General features: G+C 40.3%; 1 protein-coding gene across 2 annotated transcripts in view; it reads left to right on the top strand.

Annotated features, from left to right (window-relative positions):
* Positions 1-17,861, top strand: part of HAPLN1 (hyaluronan and proteoglycan link protein 1) — a 29,723-nt gene extending 11,862 nt beyond the window's left edge. For both annotated transcript variants that reach the window (XM_074166469.1, XM_074166468.1), the window contains 3 exons: positions 297-671; positions 10,116-10,418; positions 17,572-17,861. In XM_074166469.1, coding sequence (XP_074022570.1) covers positions 297-671; positions 10,116-10,418; positions 17,572-17,861 — 968 coding nt within the window. The remainder of the gene's footprint in view (positions 1-296; positions 672-10,115; positions 10,419-17,571) is intronic.
* Positions 17,862-21,378: the final 3,517 nt, after the last annotated feature.

Here is a 21,378-nt window from a genome sequence, read left to right as displayed (position 1 = left end):
GTGACTGTGGAGTATATAGGATGTCCTCTGCCTATATGAGGGGGCAATGCTGCAAACCAGTTTGCCTCTCTGGGAGCATACACACACAGACATGCTTGCAGCTAAGTAAATGTTTATATATATAGCTGGTTTATAGACCCTACTGCTGCATAGGCACAAAATGATTGCAGGGAAATGATGCTGCAGAGTTAGTGTATAATATAGCTGCTTGTTATGGCATCAATCATTACCCATTCTGTAAAAGGTAGATTGCAGACTAATTCTTGTTTTTTGTTTTTCTCCTTGAATCCTAACAGAAAATGGACCCCGTCTGCTTGTGGTAGCAGAGCAAGCTAAAATCTTCTCACACCGGGGTGGCAACGTCACACTGCCGTGTAAATTTTACCATGAACACACATCATCAACAGCTGGCTCAGGAACCCACAAAATCCGGGTCAAGTGGACCAAACTCACCTCAGATTACCTCAAAGAAGTGGACGTCTTTGTTGCAATGGGACATCACAGAAAGAGCTACGGAAACTACCAGGGCAGAGTGTTTCTGAGGGAAAGCAGTGAAAATGATGCCTCTCTCATAATCACAAATATAATCCTGGAGGATTACGGGAGATATAAGTGTGAGGTGATTGAAGGATTGGAGGACGATACAGCAGTGGTAGCTCTGAATTTGGAAGGTAGGTAACACCTGAATTATACTTAAATTCAGATTTGGTCTGTGTTAAGGTCTGCTTTTATCTCCTGATACTGCTGATATTGTATTATCAGTGATAACAGCAAGCTGAGAAATGGGATTCATTGTGCACTGGGGATCTTGGCTTGACAACCCGTGACATCAATCATAAATTAGAAGGACATTAGGACTTGTATGTCTTATGTTAGCCTTCGGTAGATTCAGCTCCCAGGGGAACCCGGTGTGAAGGGAGCCAAAAAAGAATGACCAAACATAGTATGAAGAACTCCATACGTTTTTAATTTGCATCTATCACTTTACAGAAGTAACTGCATGTTTTTACAGTAGGCTTAGGCAAAATTATATTAAATATTCCCCTAATAATTATTTTACAGACCTTCTGGACATTTTAGATTATAAGGCAAATACAAATTGCAAAGATTAAAAATGTTAAAGAAGTTTGTTCCAGAGACAATGGGTTTGGGTTTTCCAGCCTTATAATTACATAAAATAGATCTCTATATTGCCTGCCAAGACAACTCCTACATGTAGTCTGTAGTCATTTCCCTCAGCAGTATTATTGAAAACAAAGCATTAGAGTACAAAGCCTTAGGAAAAAAAAAATGAAATGGTTTAAAAGAGGACCAAAAATTCAGCTTTACTTTACTGTTACAAAATTCAGATAACTTTTATGAGATGCAGTGCATGTAAACCAGCATTTGGCCTTTTTCCCCAAAGCACTGCACTGAACGCAGCAGTAAGCTTAAAGTTGCATGAAGATGTCTCCCTTACCCTTATACTTACCAGCAAGTGTGTGCCAGAGAGAACTTTATAAAAGCCACATCATCTGTGAAAAGCAGTTAGGAAGAAAAAAGAAAAGAAAAGACAAAAATCAGCCCCCTGGGCTCTCTGTAAACGTGTGAAATATATGACTCTTTCATTGAGGGTTATTGTACATTATGATGGTTATATAGTTACCCTGCACAATAAGACTGGCTGAGTGGTTCTTGGAACCCAATAGACGTCATGGGCTTAGCTTACTTCTTTACATCCCTTTTTCTACTCCTCGTTGGAGACTGCTGGAAACTTCCATTTCTGAGGGCAGAGAGGTCCTGCACAGTTTCTATGCCAGCAGGACAGTCAATTTTAGGTTGTTTCTCCTCACGTAATCCATCTTTAATAAGAGTGTACACCATGTTTGTCCCCAGAATGTCTCCTCTTTTCTCACACTGTTGTGCAGGTGGTCCTGGAGCCCAGCCCTGGGTTACGAGGATGCTCGATAGTTTGATAATATTCTCCTGACAGTATCCTTACGTCCTAAGTACATATCTCTATCAAGCTTCAAATTATTCCAGATAAATAACTACATATCTTGTTCCACATCAGATGCTGGGATTTCCCTGCATTTTATGGCATTATGATAATTTTGCCAGTGTAGAATCCTCAAAGGGTTCATCACACCACACGTCTGGACCAGAAAGTCATCTGGTGCCACTTAGCATTGTGCCTCTCAAACAAAAGTTCATTAGCTCTCTGCTGTTAAAAGTGAGGAGGTTCCGGTACAAATGCTTCCCGCTGTGCCAGGAGTGCCTGGGGAAGGGGAGATGCTGGTGGCTGCAGTGGCGGATCAGGAAGCTTTACCTCAAGCTTGGTACCAGTACTTGTGCCCGTGCAGAGAGCCACGTTTGAAAGGCAATATTGGATTGATACTACACTAAGAAAACAATGAGAAATTTTCTTTACCACAGATGGCAGCACAACAAAAAGGGGATTTTCTGGGGTTTTTTTACTGTGACTGTTTCATGATACAACACTAGCCCAATGGATTAAAGGTGTGGGTCCCACCTCCTGGTATACACTGTCCCCTCGAGCTTACTGCTGTTACTCTAAACAGTGTCCCCATGCCAACTCCAACCTGTCCTGTACAACAGCACCACTCCTTCCTGTTTTCCCCCACCTCCAAAATATGGAAACTCATAAGGATCCTATTTCTTCAACCAAGTATGTTCCAATCTCTGCTCAAAGGAAATTTCATACATTTTAACTAGTGTCTGGCTAACATAAGGAACAATGTTTTTTTAATGATTTTTGTCAGACATGGGACAGGTGTAGGACTGTTCATTTCTGAGGTTATAATGTGATGTTTCCTAAACTGACAGGAAAATTTTGTTTGCAAAACATCATGGTAAAATGTAACCTTTCAAGTGAGATAAGGCTAGTGAGTGTGTCAGTGTCAGTCCTGGTTATGGCCACTAAATCCAGTAATTCTCTGTCTGAGTTACATTTAATTTTCCTTCTAAAATGATAATGATTAAAATACACTTACCTTTACAGTGGATATATATAGTTGATGGAATGAAGTCCTCTGTTTGCATGCCCCTGTGCTTATTTTTTCATCTTCTCTGCAGCTTTATGTGGTGCTGGCTTTAATTTCTGTTTTATGTATTTGAGCAATGCAGAACAGATCAAGGGGAAAAAAAATCAATCTTTGGAGAAAAATAAAAATATATTAGCCTATTCCAACATCTGTTATAAATAATAAGGTTAATCTCACAGTGGGGAGGATTTGCATCAATAGACTGGTGTCCTGAGATGGTGGCCCTGAGGATGTTAATTGGCAGCAAGACAAAACCATTTATATCCAGGAATGCCCACTAGCAGTGCAAAACAGCTGATCGCTCCAGTGTGAGCTCACTGTACAAACAGTATAGCTTTGGCTAGGCAAAACCAGGTTCATATATCAATATGAAAGTAGTTGACCTCTACCTCAATGGACCTTTTTTCTCCTCCAAAGGGGTAGTGTTTTATTCACAGAATCATATAATGGCTTGGGTTGGAAGGGACCTTAAAGATCATCGCGTTCCAACCCCCCTGCCATGGGCAGGGACACCTCCCACTAGACCAGGTTGCTCATCCTGGCCTTGAACACCTCCAGGCATCCACAACTTCTCTGGGCAACCGGTTCCAGTGTCTCACCACCCTCACAGTAAAGAATTTCTTCCTAATATCTAGTCTAAATCTCCACTCTTTCAGTTTAAAACCATTACTCCTCGTCCTATCACTCCCCACCCTGATCAAGAGTCCCTCCCCATCTCTCCTGTAGCCCCCTTTAGGTACTGGAAGGGGCTATAAGGTCTCCCCAAAGCCTTCTCTTCTCCAGGCTGAATAACCCCAACTCTCTCTCTCTTCAGAGGAGAGGTGCTCCAGCCCTTTGGATACCTTTAGCTTTGAAAAACCAGTGGAATTAGATTCAGTCTGTGTTTGTTTCATGCCTTACATGGTTTTGGTATGTTTTCTTCACTATTATTTAATGCAGAATCATGCCATTTCCCCCCTGCACTAGTGAGACAGTGCTGTCTAACAGCTAAAGCTCAGGACCAGGATTCATTGCAGTATTTCACAACCACCAGCTTTAAGAACTATTCCATCATGTCATGATTATCGTGCTGTTGGTAGCCATAAGTACAAGGACTGGTCTAAGGGCAGGAGAGTTGGTCTGGGCATGGTGGCTGCAAGAGCAGAGAGCAGGACACTTTTTATATTGGCCTTTTCTCAGTGAGAAGCCATTTTCTCAATGAAATGGCATTACTCTCCTCCTGCACATAAAATACGCATCATGAGTTTTACACTCTTTGTCAAATGTCCTGAGAGCCAAAAGTTTAACAAATTAAGGGGTTTCCTATGGCAAGTAGATATTGTTGCCCCAGTCATAAGGAAAGAAAGAATTCCTAGCTTACATTAAATTTTCTTTATGTTGGTGTTTTTACTGTTCTACACTAAATTTTCTTTATGCTAGTTCTTTACTATTTTCCTTTCTTATGAGTACTAGGCAGTGTAATGAATCTCACTACATCAGGCTTGTGTGCTTCGGCTTCCCAGGCATGCAAAGGCTCCAACATTGGCCCTTGGTTATACTGCTCAGGCACAGATTTTGTGTACTATTCCTTTGTGAGATTCATGGGCTGGCTGACAAAGAAAGCGGAACGACACTAAACTGCCAAAGGCAGATTGTTACTCTATTAGAATTTTTTTTAATAGTTTCTGTCTTCAGGGAGAGGTGATAACTGAACACATTAGTTTTGCAATACAGGCTATAAAATAATTACTTTGTACGTTCAACAGTACCAGAAATATCCAGAACTAGATAAAGCCATTAAAAATCTCTGTAGAAAGTTACTTCCAGATAGAAGCTGACTCTCTGGGTGGCACCACATGAACCAAAAAAACCATCAGGTTTTATGCTCTTGCTTAGAGGTATGTTAGCCTTTATGTCCCAGATAGAGTTAGAAAAAGAACAGGCATGTCTCTCAAAAGCAGACTTTTTAGTTCAAAACAGATCAAACAAATCCATAAGCTTCATATAAACAAATTCTTCCATATTGTCATAGCAACTACTTTCTTATCCAGTCATCTGCTCTTAAGCTGGATGTAAGCAATGGGGAATTTATAGCTGAAACCAATATGTAACCAGCTCCATGCTCTCAACAGCAAGAGAAATCAGATTTAGCCTAATACTGAATGCCCGATTTTTTTCTTTTGTGTGTTGCTGTTACATTCATACACAAAAAGCTATTTTAAATATCCTTTGCGTGACAATCTGTTGTATTCTCTACTATAAAACTGATTTTATAGGACACACTATTTGTGAGTCCCTAGAAGACAACAAAAAGCCTTGTAAAAGACAACAGGAGTTTGTCAAGAGTAAGTCATGACAGACCAATGTAATTCCTTCTGTGACAGGGTAACAGGTCTTTCCAGGCACAGCTGTGTTTGCAAGTGCTGTGAGAAATGGTATGTGAAAGATGCAGGTGAAGTAAAAAGTTCAAAATACAGCAGCAAAAAATTATCTGGAAATGATTACCTGAAAGGAAAATGCCAAAAAAGAAGTGGGACTAATTAACCGAAGGAGAGCAAGGAAAGACAACAGTCTGCAAATTTTCATGAAGGCTGTAGACAAATCAAGCAATAGTATGCCCCCAGATGAGTCTAGTTTGTATTTGTCAAAAATAAGCAACCCCACTGACAGCTTGGTTATGGTGTGCTGTGGACCATCTCGAGCTTCGGTTTCATTTTTGGGGAGACTGATACCTGCTGACAGGTAGTGGCCCACCCACGGAGTCTGTGCTGAATGATCAGAGATCTGACAGCCCTGACAGGCGGAGAAATGGAGATAGGCTTTCAAGGAAAACGAGGGACTTGCCACTTTTTACAGAATTTTAGAAATCCAGCATGGAAAATTTTGCCATCAAGTGCATGAACCTGCCAGCATAAAACTGTACCCTACAGTACAGTATATAGCAAACCCTACTGTTACCTGTGTTTACACTGGCTACAAGGAAACATACTTTTCTGTTTGGGCTAGAACTCAAGGAAGCCCATTTCTTTACACTGGCGGTAAAAAGACCTTTTTTTCCATATGGGTCAACAGAAATTTGTGTTATTTTGTTCTATGTGTAAATACTCTTAAAACTGCTAATTGTGTGTGGTGCTGGCTTTATAGACTCCCATAAATTGTTACGGGAGTTGAGCTTTCTAAGGTTATTCCCTCACGTCCTTGTCTTGGGTAACTGTTACAGCTCCTTGCACTGACAGTGTGTCTGTAGCAATTGAGTAATTGCAAAGCACTTGCACTGAATTTTTAGGGTTTACCTGCCTATAAGGCTCTTAAATACAAATAGCTTACAAAAGACTCACAAATATAATTTCTTTTGCATTCCCTAAAAACCACAGTAACTGAAGCAGAGTTGTACGTTTGTGGAATCCAATGTAAGGCGTTCATGGAGATACAGGCGTGCATATGGGGAGGATGTGTTATACATCCCATTCTTACGTTCCGATGTGGTAGAAATCCTAATTTCCATTACAACAGTCTTTTTCTGGACCGCAGTTGCAGTGTCACAGGTGCATAAAGCGAGTCTCACCCAGCCCTCCTCTTTCGCTTACAGATTTATTCTCCATGGAGTTGATGTGTCTCAGGTTCTTCCTCTCTTGCTTGGAGGGAAGGAGGTCTTTCCCTGGGGGTAGGACCTATTCCGGAGAACTGCGTGTTTGGGAGAGGAGCCACACTCTGAAGTCTATATTGTAAACTAATATTCCCTATTCAGGCTCCGCAAGTGGCTCAGCTGCCTCCTTAGAGTAGGGAGACCAACCTCTAAGGTCAGGTTAAGGCTCTTCAGCTCACTCTTCCCACAACCGAACCAGATTTTAACCATCTGAGGCTGGAAGTTTTTATCTTCCTCCATTTTTTAAGCTGAATTTGTTAACATTTGGAAGTGGGTGTTTTGTCTAGTGGTAAAACACGGTGAGAGTCAGGGGTTTAGATTCAGTCTGTAGTTTGGGAACAGTAACAAGCCTCAGGACAGCTTTTGTCCATTCAAGAACAGATGGGATGGATTATCTTTTGACGGGTTATAAGATCCAAGACTGAATAAGATGCTTTGCAATTAACTGAAGTTCAGTACTGCTAAATTGTAACAAAAGAAAGATGAATAGTAATATCTAACTATGAATTTCAGCTAGGTTAGGTAGGGAAACGAAGAAGGAAAAAGTAATATTAACAAAGATGCAAGATAATGCAAAGCTGCACAAAACACGTACCCGGTCAGTTTTGCTCTGCAAAATTACCAATGGCCACCCCCATCTGCAGGGTGAAATTAATGTTAATAAGTTGCAGGCTTGTACTGCAGATGAACTCAAACAAAAATCAGCTTCTATGCAGTCTACCCGAATATAGCCCAAAGCTAATATTACAGTTTTGTGCATATTTATGTTATTAAACCATTATGTCCCAAACTGTCAAACTCAAATAGATTTGTAACAAATCATATTTAACCGTTTTTAAAAAGTGACTTTGGAAACCTTACAGAATCAAATCTGTGTGAGTGGTTTCCAATTAATTGTTGCTCAGTTTTTAGAAGTATGTAAGTTTAGATCTTAATTAAAAAATACCCACCTCTGGTGATTTTAGCTTTTTCTGACATGTATATGCAAATCAGACACAGGTACTTGACAAGGAGTCAATTGTCTGGGGAAGCGTAGATCTGCAAAAATAATAAGTTTTGGATTTCTAATGAAATAATAAAGCCTGGATTCCTCTGACATTCGCTACATTTTTATTGTAGCCAGTGATGTTTCTATCCATTAGCACTGAGGGGGAATGAATATTTTTTTTTTAAAGAGGAGTAGAGGAGGAGGAAGGAAAAACAGAAATCCAGAAAAATATGAAACATCTACAGCTTCGTGTTTATGAAGCTACAGTTAACAGCACATGTGTTACATGACGTTCACTCTTTATAGTTCAGAGCAGCTAATAACTGAAAAGCCATTTAACAAAGCATTTACAAAAGGAAAGAACCTCAGCAGACTCTCTAATTAATTGCTGAAGGGGAGCAAAATATAGTTTATTATTACTCTGCCAAGTTTACATTTGCATGCTTTATTTTCTTGGACCAAGTCACCAAGGTTTAGTAATAACAAAGATTTTGTTTAAAAAAATAACACTTCTTGGACGATAGATGGGCGAGGAAGAGAAAGGAAAGAAAGGAGATGTTAAGATACCAGTGGAATAGACACGGAAGTGGGTTTGAATGTTCAGAAAGAAGAATGGCTTCATTGCATGGTGACAGTCTTGCATGACCATAATGTAATTCCTCTATCCTATGCTACATTGCCCTGGAGACAAGGAACTTGTTATAGGTGGGAGAATTCACCAGCAGGGAGAAAGGAAAATAAAGACAGATGTTTATACTAGTGTAAAGTTTTTGGCTCATCTCATGTGTTATCTTGTCTTCAGTCCCTCTGCATCCTACAGCACTTAGTTCTACAGAGATGTTTGAGAATAAACATTCTGAGCCGAATCTTCTCTGATGCTGTTTTATTTCAGCTTATTATGAGACTGGGCTAAAGCCAACTGTAAAATTTAGATCTGGGTTAAGTTTCTAAACCCTGCCAAAGATTAGGGTGGTCTGATCCAAACTTTTGTTTCAAGTCTCTCTCTTCTCTTTTATCAGAGGCATATGGGGAGGTAGTTCTTCAGCATTTTCTGAAACATCTTTTGTGCTTCAAGAAGTAATCTTTAACTACAGATCTTTTTCATAACACCAGCAGAAAATATACTGTGGAAAAATCTGTCAGAAAAGGGTAGTGACTTTGGTTAAATGTTGCTGATGAAACAACTCTGGAGGTGTCCCCACGTTGCCCATCTCCTCTTGGATGTCCTCTGTTATGAGAAGGTCTCTCTGCCATAGCAGTCTGCAATGGCTCACCACCAATGAGCAACAGACAGGGCTTTGGGCTAGCCTGTGGCTGGTCCTCAGGGAAGAAAGAATCTGGTAGGTCCATGCTGCTTGCAGAGTGGCTTTCCAGCAATAGTCCTTTGGTTCAGCCGGCAGTGCTTTTGGCAGCCACAGGGTAGCGAGGGAAGGTGGTGTCTCACACAGCTTCCTACTAGGGCCGTCTTGCATCGCTGCATGCAGTGTCCTACATGGGTCACCATCTGCAGTTGGGGAAACCTGTCTCCTGCTCAAGGACCCCTGCTCCCTGATGCCCTCTGTGAGGAGCTCTGCCTCCTTGAGTGGTGACAAACTGCCAAAAAATGGCTGGAGAGTAGCAGAAAACTCTCCCCAAAGCCACACACGACTTCACTGATTTTATTTCCCTATAGATTTCCTACTTTAAGACCTCAGGACACTGAAATTATGCCTCCTACTAGCCTAGCCTTGAAATGTTGTTATTAAGCCAGGCTTGAAATACCTTCCTGTTCCTAGTATAATGTGAAATAAAACAAAAACAAACAAACAAAAAAACAACTGTCTTGAGCCTCTCAGGAAATCTTGGCAAGGGTCCATGCAAAGAACATAGCACTTTTTTATGTCAATCAAAACATTTCATTTTAATGTCTATGTGTAAAAAGAAATAGTTCACATGCGTCTGTACTACAATTTCTTCTTTCTAAATGACTGCCAGAAAATCCCCAAATCCCACCCGGCAAAAAAAATATAACTAGGCTGGGGTTTAATTTACTTTTTTTTTTAAAAGAGAAATTGATCTTACAGGTGATAAAATGGAATTTCCTGATGAAAAACGTGTAGTTGCACAATTTCTGCTGGCTCTGTTCATCTTTAGGTGCTCTTGGAGTGCAGGAGGGTGAGATCACAGTGGGGACAGCAAAGCTGCAGATGGGAGCACCGTGCGGGCCAGGCACGGTTCCCATCGGGAAAGGGATGAGGTTACAGGGAGAGGAGCTGGCTAGGTGAGGCGGCAGCCCTATCCCCTTCCAAACCTCTTGGCTGATGTGCTGACAGTGCGGTTTTTTCCCCAGAAATAAGACAACAGTCTGACACGCATCATGGCATTAACCTTTATTTCTCCTCCTGCTGATTGTAAATGCTGTTTCCTTTTCTTCTGCTAGTTCGGTGTCCCGTAACTTGCCCTCTTTCTATCACTTCAGGTGTTGTATTCCCATACTCTCCACGGCTGGGTCGTTACAACTTAAACTTCCATGAGGCTCAGCGAGCCTGCCTGGACCAAGACTCTGTTATCGCCTCCTTCGACCAGCTCTACGACGCCTGGAGGTCAGGGCTGGACTGGTGTAACGCCGGCTGGCTCAGTGACGGCTCCGTGCAGTACCCCATCACCAAGCCCAGGGAGCCCTGCGGAGGGAAGAACACAGTGCCTGGGGTCAGGAATTACGGGTTCTGGGATAAAGATAAAAGCCGATACGACGTTTTCTGTTTTACTTCAAACTTCAACGGTAAGAGCCTTCTTCACCCCTACCTTGTAAACGACTGTTTCTGTGCTTGGGAAAGAAAACTCCAATGGCAGCAAGGGATATTTGATTTGTCAAAGCTTATGTTAGGCTTGGAAAATGTTATTGTTGAATTTACAAGGACACATGCGCAGAGTAAATTTGTCTTTGCCACATGTTCACGTAGATCCTTTTTACAACTCACAACTTGGCAGGAGTTTCTAATATCTCCGCTTTCACCCCATTAAAATTTATATGTACTCTTTTAATGTTGATACATGCCCAGTTTATTTCAGTTAAAGAGATGAAGAAACCTGTGATTCATTAATTGAGCTTTCCTGTTGAATTCAATTATAATTACTGTGTTTTTATCATGAAAACAAAATTCTGGTCATCTATGCTGTTGTCTATGCTATTGTCAACCAGATCCTGCTCATGTACCAGCTCTAATACGACTAATACTTCCTTATCAGCAAAGCTATTTCTAGCTTTTATGCCTAATAATTTAGATTCCTCATGTTAGTACACTGCCAAAATCCTATTCACGTTTGCTCTGAGCTAGGTCTGCTCTAAACCTTATTTTAGTGACTGCAAGCTTTTTTGCTATTAGTAGAAGTTACTTTAGGTATGAAATGGCTTGATATTAGCTTGCTATCATTTCAGGTTTAATCTAGTGGCTGAAAAGGGTTTAGATAGCATGGTTGTGAATGGGAAGGAAGCTGCAAGTGAACATGGGCAAAAGGAGTCTACGATCCTCTACAGCATCATGCTTGTGAATAATTCCTGTGCAACTTTGCACATGTTTGGCTTACAGCCCACCCAGACCAAGGAGCATGGCCTTTTTTGTTTATACACAGATTGCTTATCCACAATGAAGCATTTTTGTCCTACAGCACACCAAAAATAAACATAAGCCTTGCTCTTGGAAGATATGCTCTGGTGCTAAGTCTGCTCCACCCTCTCTCTCAAAAAAAAAAGCCAAATCCTCAAACCAACAATATTAAACTGTCTGAAACAAACGTTTAGATGATTTTTATCATGCTGCATCATTCCATGAAATGCTGGCTCATTTTTTTTCTTGCTTCATTTATCCAAGGCAAAATCCTATATGAGCTTATCTCTTATATGCAGATTTAACCCTGTACTACAGAAATAGCACCAATGAATAAAACATACAAGGAGAAAGAATTAAAATGTGATAGCTGCACTATTTATATTGCTTGCAGAGTAAACGTTTGTGACTACTGTTCACTAATCACCACCTTTTTCCACACTAGCAGCTGGACAGTATCCCTTAAGGAAAGAGAAAAATAACTTCTGACAAAAAAATAATAATACTGACAGAGAAATATTGTCTGTGCATTGATACAGCAAGAGAGAAACGAGCTAAGGTGAGGATATGGTATACAGGTAGCAAAGAAATCCAAGACAAGACACTAAAATGAATCTTATCCTTGGTTAGTCTGTTAAACCAGCATGCAAGAGAGAATACCACATAGCAATAGGATGATACAGGGAGCTGAGCACCATCTTTTCTAGTTCTCTACAACTCAGCGCCATGTCAGCCTCTCAGGGTGTCAGCAGAAAACCCAGACTTCAGCTTCTCTCAGCATCCATTTCCTTCACCAGCAACTCACCAGGTTACGTTATCCTCACACATCCCTGCTTATGTCCTCCGCTATTCAGTGGCGCTTAAGCTCCACTAAGCTTACCTTAATATCCACGATAAACCCACTTACTCTCCCAAAATGGCAACTTCCTATTTCTGGCTCAACACTTCAGATAGCTTATGTATGCTTCACAGTGTATGTTAGCGTTCTCACTGTACAGGGAAAACCTTATAATAACCCATTTTGCCACCAGGTTGCAGTTGCCAAAGATAGTGGCTATGGACAAAGAGCTATTTCTGCAACACCCAATATTGATTCTCTCAGCTCAGGAACAGCCAAGGAAAATGAGAAGTGGTTAGGACACCAGGCGTTTCCAGCAGTGGCGGTGACTGCTGGAGTCTCCTGACGGTATGAAACAGAGAAGCCTTCAGCTTTATGTCAGGGAGCTGGAAAAAAAGTCAAGAGCCCCAGCATCAGGGGAATATAAGGTGAGCTTAAAAAAACGCCAAACATCTCAAAGAGTGTTATTTGTGGTAGCTGCTAGGAAGAAAGAGGGTGAGTCAGGTTTAGATTTCTGTTAAGTGGGTTCTTTTTAGGCAAAGACATACCCCAAATACATTATGATCTCAGGGATCATAAAATAAAAGCATTCCATTTTAAATAGTTCATCAGTCAAAGCTGAAAAGTCTTTGTCTAAAATACATGCAAAACTTGAAGAAGAAAGGTACTAACCAGCAAAATCACATTCAGCCATTAAGGTGAAAAATGAAAAAGTAGTCATTAGTGCAATGAGTTCAAATCCAGGTTCAGTGTTTTCACTTCTGAACTGTTGGATTCCATCTGCGATGAGCTGAATACACCAAAAAATACTGGTAAAAAATCTTTCTTACCATTAGTTAAGAATTCTATCTGAATTCCTGTTACCTTCACAGGGAAATTGTTTTAGCAAAGTTTGTCTGCAATGCAATATAAAATAATCTTATCACTTTATGAAATTGCTCTCTGCAGTGTCTTTTCTTAGACTAGTATAAGTACAGTAGTCGAACATTTTGTTCTCCCTGTATAACTGCTTCATACTCAAATCATTCTGTTAGTTCAAAGAACTGTTCATGTTTTGTGTCTGTGCAGGCAATGCCAAAAACCTGAAAAGTTTTCATACACTTTGTAAATAGTAGTACCATCAATTTACCAGTTTATAAGAACATATAGTGATGTGTTTCGTAAAACAACGCAAAGAGTAACATTAGCATAATGCTATCCATTAAATCCATCAAAATATCGTGAAATAACATAACTTTTTGCCTCCATTGAGGTAACTATTGGATAGCAAGATGTTTCCCACCCTGCTTTTACATTCCTCATGTTGATAAAGACTAGTGAAGATAAATATACACAAGTGGGAATTATCTAACTTACATTGGAAATCACATGTTGGAATTTCCTGATGTCTGAGGGCTCAGCTCTGCTCCCTCACAGCTCCTTTCTCCTCCACTTTTCCTTCACAGTAGAAGCCATTTTAGTCCATGTTCTATTTAGAAGAGCTAAAGGTTCCTGCCCCACATGGTGGGACAACCTGCCACAACCCATAGGTTTTCTAGGGCTGTAAACCACCCCAGTTTCACTCCCATCCCTGGCCAAAGGAATGGAGATGCTCCTCTTCCATACATTCCCTCTAGAAGGCCAATTTGGACGCCTAAACACCAGTTCAGGGGAGTAAGTGCACATAAAATCTTTTGTTGCAGTCTTCCCCACATAGCCCAATAGGCATGGGACAAAGAACATATGATGGTATAGCTGAATGATTACTCTTTGCTTAATTTCAAAGGGTTTCTGAAGAGAGATTCCCGAAAAAAAACCCAACATGGGAATCTTTTGCACTGAAAAGTGTTAAGTGAGATAAATATAAACATATCTATCATCTCCTCTATAATTAAGCATTTTCAAAGAAAAAAAGGTATAAGTAGAGTTTGTGTCACGCTTTCTGCTCATTAACATTGTTATATACTTTGCACACAGAACCACAGTGCATAATTGATTTGTTATTAGCTCTAGCAGAATTAAGTAAAAATCTCATGTTAACAAAGTTAAAAATACAAAGAATAAGTTTTAGGGGTCATATTAAAATTGCAGCTGGGAACCATGTGTTTATTACAGTAACGCATGTGATAAGCTAAACACCTCCACCATTTACATGGGAGCTTTAGTATAGTAAGGCTCTGAGTAGGGCATGCTGACTCACTTGACCATTTCAGAATATTTTATCTCTGGGAACATGTAGCCGTTGTTCCAGAAAGAGAAACAAACCTCCCCAAAAGAAAATTTCGTAACCTTTCTTAGAAATGGTTGCTTCTGAGTCACCAGATCCACTCTGATACTGGGGAGGGAGTGATGGGGCTGGAAGAGGATTGTTCCCACATCACAAATTTTTAACATGTTCTTCAATTTTGAGGAACAATGGCCTCTCTTAAACATTTAGTATTGCTATACGACATCCTTAATTGAGTCTGCTGAGCAGATGACAGGGTCTACATGTTGTGCAAGCGACAGGCACATCCCACTGGCTGCTGAGAGTGCCTTTTACGGATGTATGAAACCACAATTTAGAGCAGTTTGCTCTTTACACAGTAAAACAACTTAACTGGTGCCTGTGGCCATAAGCTCTTTGGCGTACACATCGATGGTGGCCTGCAAAGGCAGTCCTGCACCCAGCGTTTCTCTTACCTGTGGCCACCTACCAAGCAGAGCTTGCTGCTCGGCTGACCCTGCACAACATCAAGGACACCAGGCTGACCAAGAAGTTTTCCCAGCAAAAAAAATTAGCTGTCGGGAATAATCATCGGGCTGAGCCCAAGTGCTTAGATACTTGATGGTTGGCTGTACCTGGAGGCATCCTCTCCAAGCACGCCACCAAGAACCCTCTTTCAAAGGCACAGCATTGACACTTTCACGCAGAAAATAGTGAATAGAGTGGAACTGCCTTTCCCTGCCTCTCAAGATGGTGGCCCACTGTCCAGTCCACCCAGCTGCGATGTAAAAAACTTACTCTTAAATGTCTCAATTTGCAGCTGAGCTTGGAAAAATCTCCAAGGATGGTGCATCCCTCAAACTCTCATAGTCACAAGGGTGTAGGATATTTAGGTCAAGTGCTCTTTAAGCTGTTCTCTTACATGCAAAAATCTTAAAATAGTAATTATAGATGGGGTTTTATTAGGTTTGCATAAACCCTCTGCCCCACGATTTGGATGTGAGAAGTCAAATCAAGCACATTCATCCTCTGTAGGAGTGACCTAACTACCAGATATTAATGAGAGACAGACAGTTAGCGCTTCCTACCACATCAATTAATAAATATTAAGATTGAACAGTTAGGAACTCTTCTAACCTATTACCAGGGGAAAAGCAGCAAATCTGTACTGAATTTATTAACAGAATTTAATTTAATCAGGCATTCTGGATACACATTGCACCCCTGTGGGGTTTAGTATTAAGGTTCTCCTGTTTAAGGAAGGGACAGAGTATAGGAGTTTTTATTATTGATGTCATATGTCAAAAGCCTGACCTTACTGCAAATCCCTAGGAAATTACATTCCATTGACATATGGTTTGAAGAGCAACTAATAAGCTAGGTGAAGTTTACATGCTATCAGTCCAAATCCCTGTTGCCCTACGTCTGAAATCCTGTTTGCTTTGGGGAAACCTCTTAATAACATAGTAGGAACAGGTTTCCACTTAATAAACATTCTCTTTAGCAACACCTTGTAAATGCTCTCCACTTGCTGAAATGGAGTTAAGCAAGCATTTTACAAAGGGGTAGATTATCTGCTCTCAACAGTTTTCTGTGGAATTACTGTAGTTATTGCCTCTGATAGCAATTAATTCTTTTAAAAGTTTCTTCTCCACCACAGCTGTAATTTTTCTTTAATGCTTTTTTTTTTTTTTTTTAAATGTTCTTGTCATGGTATAAAATTTCTGACCTTTACACAAAGTTAATCCAATTATCTTTATATTGTCATCTGACCTGACATTTCTTCACTTAGAAAAAAAGCTATGTGCTTTTTGCAGGAATCTGGAGCTGACGTAACTCTTCGCCTTGCTCACCACTTTTTCTTCATCAAGAAAGTAATCTGAAACTGAGCAGAATTCTGTTTGTGAGTTTGCCTGGTTTTTAGGAGTATATTATTCTGGAGTACATTCTTAACTAAGAAGACTGTGCTCTGGAATTGGAAGATCCCCACATGAATAAATACCTTCGTTTTTCAGCTCACTTGCCTCTCACAATCAGATTGAAAAGTTGTGAATTTATTTGTAAATTATTATTCCTTCAAATAAATGCTATTCCTCTGAAATCCATCTCTACCTCACACTTAGTTAATTGTCAAGTCAGTGATGATCAATAACCCCAAGTACAATGAGTGAAAGACTTATGATCAATTTATATTGCCTTGATAAATGAAATTACTGTTAGTATTACTGCTGCTTATGGATTAGTAGGGGAGACTTCCTTTTTGAGCTTTAGTTGCTGGCATATGTTTTCATTACCTTGAGATGGAGGCACAATTTTCTCAGCAGTACTATCAGTTCAATGCCTTCTTATGGTGAGGATATACCCTTTGATGCCTAAAGAGAAACAGAGCTGCAGAACTGCTGCGCGTGGTTTTGACGCTGCTAATGAAGACTTACGACAAGGCATGGTTTTGATCTACCACAGGCTCAAACTCTGCTTCTGAGAAGCTGTGCTATATCTTGGCTTTCTTGCAGGGAAAATAAAAAAAAAAAAAAATTAAAAAAAAAAATAGTGCTTGTACTTAATCAGAAACAAGGTCACCACCTTGTCAGAGAGTCAAACCGCATGTGTTACCTCCAGCCACTCTCACCCAAGCGCTATCAAAGGCCAGATCTCGCTATGCCGTGCTTCTGAGAGGAACTTGTAAGGGCTTTAAGCTAATGGTGGGAGCATAATGTAGAAATGCACTGCTTTGGATGTTTACTGATTTCCCTTCTCCGACAGCTGCATGAGATCTGCTTTGCCTGAAATCTATGGGGTTCCTCAGACGGTTGACTGGATTGTCATTGGCACCTTGTTGGTAAATGTGTCTGGCACCATAAATTTGCATGTAGAGCAGGTGCCCTCCTCCAAATCCCAGGGTGTCTTCCATCATCTCTCTCCCCTGACCATTTTCTCCCTGTTTTTCTGCCTCTGAGGCTGAATATGCCTTGCAACAGTTCAGTTACCACCAATAGCAAGTGAGGGTGGGGATGCCATGCTATGACAAGTTAGCAGAAATAAATATAGTGCTACTGGCTTTTGTTCAAATAGAGTGTTTTCTCAATTTGCCTTTTTTTTTCACTCCCAATATTTATCAACTTACAGTATAAGTAAACAAGATATTTTTAACAGCCCAACATACAATTTGCACAGTTCCAAATTGACCACTGTTTGATATGATTCTTCAGTGGAACATCCCCGTTTCTTCTCAAACCACCTTTATAATGTCACTGCATCTTAATCATGCTGCTAATGGTCCTTTTTTCCTTCTTTCTCTCACTAGGTCGTTTTTACTACCTAATTCACCCCACCAAGCTGACCTATGACGAAGCCGTCCAGGCGTGCTTGAAGGATGGAGCTCAGATCGCTAAAGTCGGCCAGATATTTGCCGCCTGGAAGCTGCTTGGGTACGACCGCTGCGACGCCGGCTGGCTGGCCGACGGCAGTGTCCGCTACCCCATCTCCCGGCCGAGGAAACGCTGCAGTCCTAACGAAGCAGCCGTCCGCTTCGTAGGCTTCCCCGATAAAAAGCACAAGCTGTACGGTGTCTACTGTTTCAGAGCGTACAACTGAAAATACCTAGAGCACAAAAGTTTTAAATTCATTAAGAACATGTGAAAGATTTTTTTTTTTTTCCGATATGAACTCATGCAAGTTACCAAAACTGTGATAAATCTTTTTTACTTACTGTAAAGAGTCATTTTCATAAACCCAACCCATTAATTTGTGGGTTTTTTTTGTTTTAATATTTTTGTAAAAGTATCATTCCATAGTTATTTTAAATTAATATAATTTAATGGAAGCTCTAGGTAAGGAAGTTTTAGAGCCAAATTCTTTAAGCTACGTCATCCCAACAAAATATACTTTTCATGAATGGGGCATGCAATAGAGCTTGATAATTGCTAGGGCACAATTATGGAATGTAAGGCTACTCAAAGCAGAAGCTTTTAAAAGCACAAATTTTACATATTTGTATCCGTTTGAGAAACACTGCAAATTGCTTATATCAGGAATTTTGAAATAAGATTATCTTTTTGTTAAAGGGGATCAGTGAGGTTTTGCAGAAAAACCTCACAAAAATGTAGGTTAGAAAATAACTGTTTTCACTGGTTTCACATGGGAACAACACAGAGTAAATTAAAAGCAGCTAAAACAGTCCACAAAAATAGGACTAGTTTTACAATTTAAAATCTTGCCTTTCTGAAAAATAAGCTCATGGTCCCATGCATAGGAACAAGCACAATTAGTTCTCCTGAACATTTCAATTGTGGTTTTGTTGAATATAAATCATTGATGGGGGAGTGAATAATTAACTAATGAGAAAATCCTGTTTTCTTCTTAACTCCAATTAAAGATGCCTGAGAAATGTTGTATTACCTTTGAGTAGCTTTACTGAGTTATTTTTAAACTCTTAAAGGCCATTTGCTAAGCAGCATATAGCATCTACTCAGGGCAGTTGTATAAATGAACTGCTGGACAGAGAAATTGTAAACTTTAGCAGCTTGATTTTACATTAGCTTTTGAAATGTTATTGTCTTAATGAAAGAACATTACAATATTTAATATTTCTTACCTATTTACACATCACAAGAAATAAAAATTAGAAAAAAACCCATTAAAATAAGTAAGTCTTAGAACAAGATTATGAAATAAAATCTGAAACCAGATATTAAGGTTTAGAAGAGAAAAAAAACACACTTGTTTCCTTACATCTCATTTGTATCTTAAAAGTCCATTTGTTTTTTAAGCTATCAATGAAAAAAATAGTATCGCTAGCCCTGAATTATTTAGTTAATCCTCCTTAGATTTAACAGAATAAAAAGAAAAAAAAAAGCATTGAAACACTTCTTTTCACTCTATCTGCAGTGGTCTAGGTGGAAGATGTTTACCTTTATCTGCCAGTGTCAGAGATAAACGCACTGTGCATGGTGCCTAGGATTTCCAGAGCTGCCTAAAGCACTAGGTCCTCCCTAAATACCAGATTGAGGGAATTTGGATTTCTGATGCAAACTCATTTTGGATGCAGCAATTCTTGGTGCTCATCTTCAGATACCTTAATGCAACCAGTTTTTCAGAGAGTGGGTGCTCAAGGCTTTCTGAAAATTTACTCCACTTATGGTGTCTCAAGCTGGATATCCAAAAAACCTAGAGGCCACTGATTAAAAATATCTTGGTCTTGAGTAATCTCTTAGGCAGTTTTGACATTCTCTATCCAGTGTTGGTTCTACCACTTAAAAATGGAGAACTTTTTCCTACTCTACGCTTGCTGACTATGAAGATTTCAGAGGACCAATATTTGTATTATGCAAAGTTTTATAGCTTCCCATTGTTTCCATATCTAAACAAGATATAGTGGTATTTATCCAAGTAGGACACGAGTGGTATGCTTTCACGAATGGTTTGGTGTAGTTGTTTTCCCGTGGACATGAGTAAATAAATCTCTTTCTCGGAGTCGTTGTGGTCCTGTTTTAAAACTCTGTGAATAAAAACCAGGAACAATATATGGTAGGACTGTAGTGGAAAGATACCATACTGTAAGGTGTTTTATTGGAGTTTGTTCCCATCAAGCTCAGAGGCAGATTTCCATCCTTCTGGGGATATTTGCATCCACTGTGGATATTTGCTCATACTATACAGATGAAGCAGTCTCGGTGCCAAACACCCCCTCCCCTTTTTTAAATCCACTAGGAATTGGATTTTCTTGAAACTCTATCACTTGGCGATAAATAGAGACTTATTACAGGTCAAGCCCCTAAACCCATGTAATCTTTTCCTAACAGCCATTTTTTGAATCAGTGTCCATTTCACACATTTTCTCAGGGCGTTCAGGACCTTTTCTGAACCCTTTGGAGGAACAATGGAAATGGGAAGAGAAATGGAAAATATCCGTACAGGATAAGGAATGGGGTATGCAAGACTGGATCATGACCAAGAGGAATATGTGTTATTCCCCTATCCAACCTTCAGAAACATGGAAAAAAGATGCAGACTATTTCATAGTCTTTTCTGAAGCTTGGAGAGGGAGGTTGTGGGGTGGGAAAAGCTTTAGGGAATATCCCAGTTTTTATCCCAGCTAGATCCAGAGTTGCTGTAAAGAGGGAAGCCTTTTATGCAGCTGTCTCTATCCTCCCTGAAGATCTGCTCGATCTGGAGGAGGCTGCATGGTTTTCCTATTGCACAGAGGTGAAAAGACCCTCATGAATTTTTTTCTTTTTTTTTTTTTTTTTTTTACCTCTCCAGGGAAACCCTTCACAGGGTTTCACCCAGACACATCTTTTTTGCAGGACTGGGGATTATATTTTGCCTGCATAAAAAATGTACACACCCAACCCACTCGTGGGGCTGGCTAAAAGTGCCCTCACTGCTAGACCAAAGGCACTGTGGGAAAGGCAGATCCAGCCTTTCGCCAACTTTGCAACGCTCTGGAGATGGCTGGTCAGGTCCTAAATCACAGCAATCTCAGGCTTGTGCCAGCTTATGCCTTCTGCCTCCGTATCTCCGGGCTGCCGCTGTGACAGCCCGGGTGTAGCATCCCCCCCAAAACCCACCGCTGCTTTCTGCACCCCCCAACACCCCGGGCCGGTGGCTGAGCAGGCTCTGCACCACCCAGGTGATCCCTCAGCTCTGGGGAAAGCCCCCCACCCTGAGCTCCCGGCTTGGCAGCACAAAGAGACCACAAGGCAACGAGGAACGAGGTCTCCAGAGAGACGCTGAGCTGGCGTATGATCACAGATGGCCAAATTTATCGTTCAGTTAATGCTTGTAAGTTCGCGTTGAGGATATTGCTTGCTAGGAATCATGCGTTCGTGTAATGGAGTCACAGTATGTGAATTTGCATTCGTTGTGTTACTTACCAAGAGCCCAATAGTCTAATTGGGGATCAGGCTAGATGTAGTTCTGTGTATTGATATACAACATTATGTATTATTATAACAGATACAGTTAATTGGATAGTTTGATGAAAATATGTTTGTATGAAAAAAATAATTCTAATGTAAGCAAGTATAAAAAACATTAAAGGCGTATGATTACCTGAGAAGTGGGCACAAATAGACAAAAAGACACGAATTATATTTATTTTTACAGCTAC

This window comes from Numenius arquata, chromosome Z, assembly GCF_964106895.1.
Source record: "Numenius arquata chromosome Z, bNumArq3.hap1.1, whole genome shotgun sequence".
NCBI classification, from domain to species: domain Eukaryota; kingdom Metazoa; phylum Chordata; class Aves; order Charadriiformes; family Scolopacidae; genus Numenius; species Numenius arquata.
Note: the sequence above shows the minus strand (reverse complement) of the source record. Positions and strands in the feature narration are given on the sequence as shown.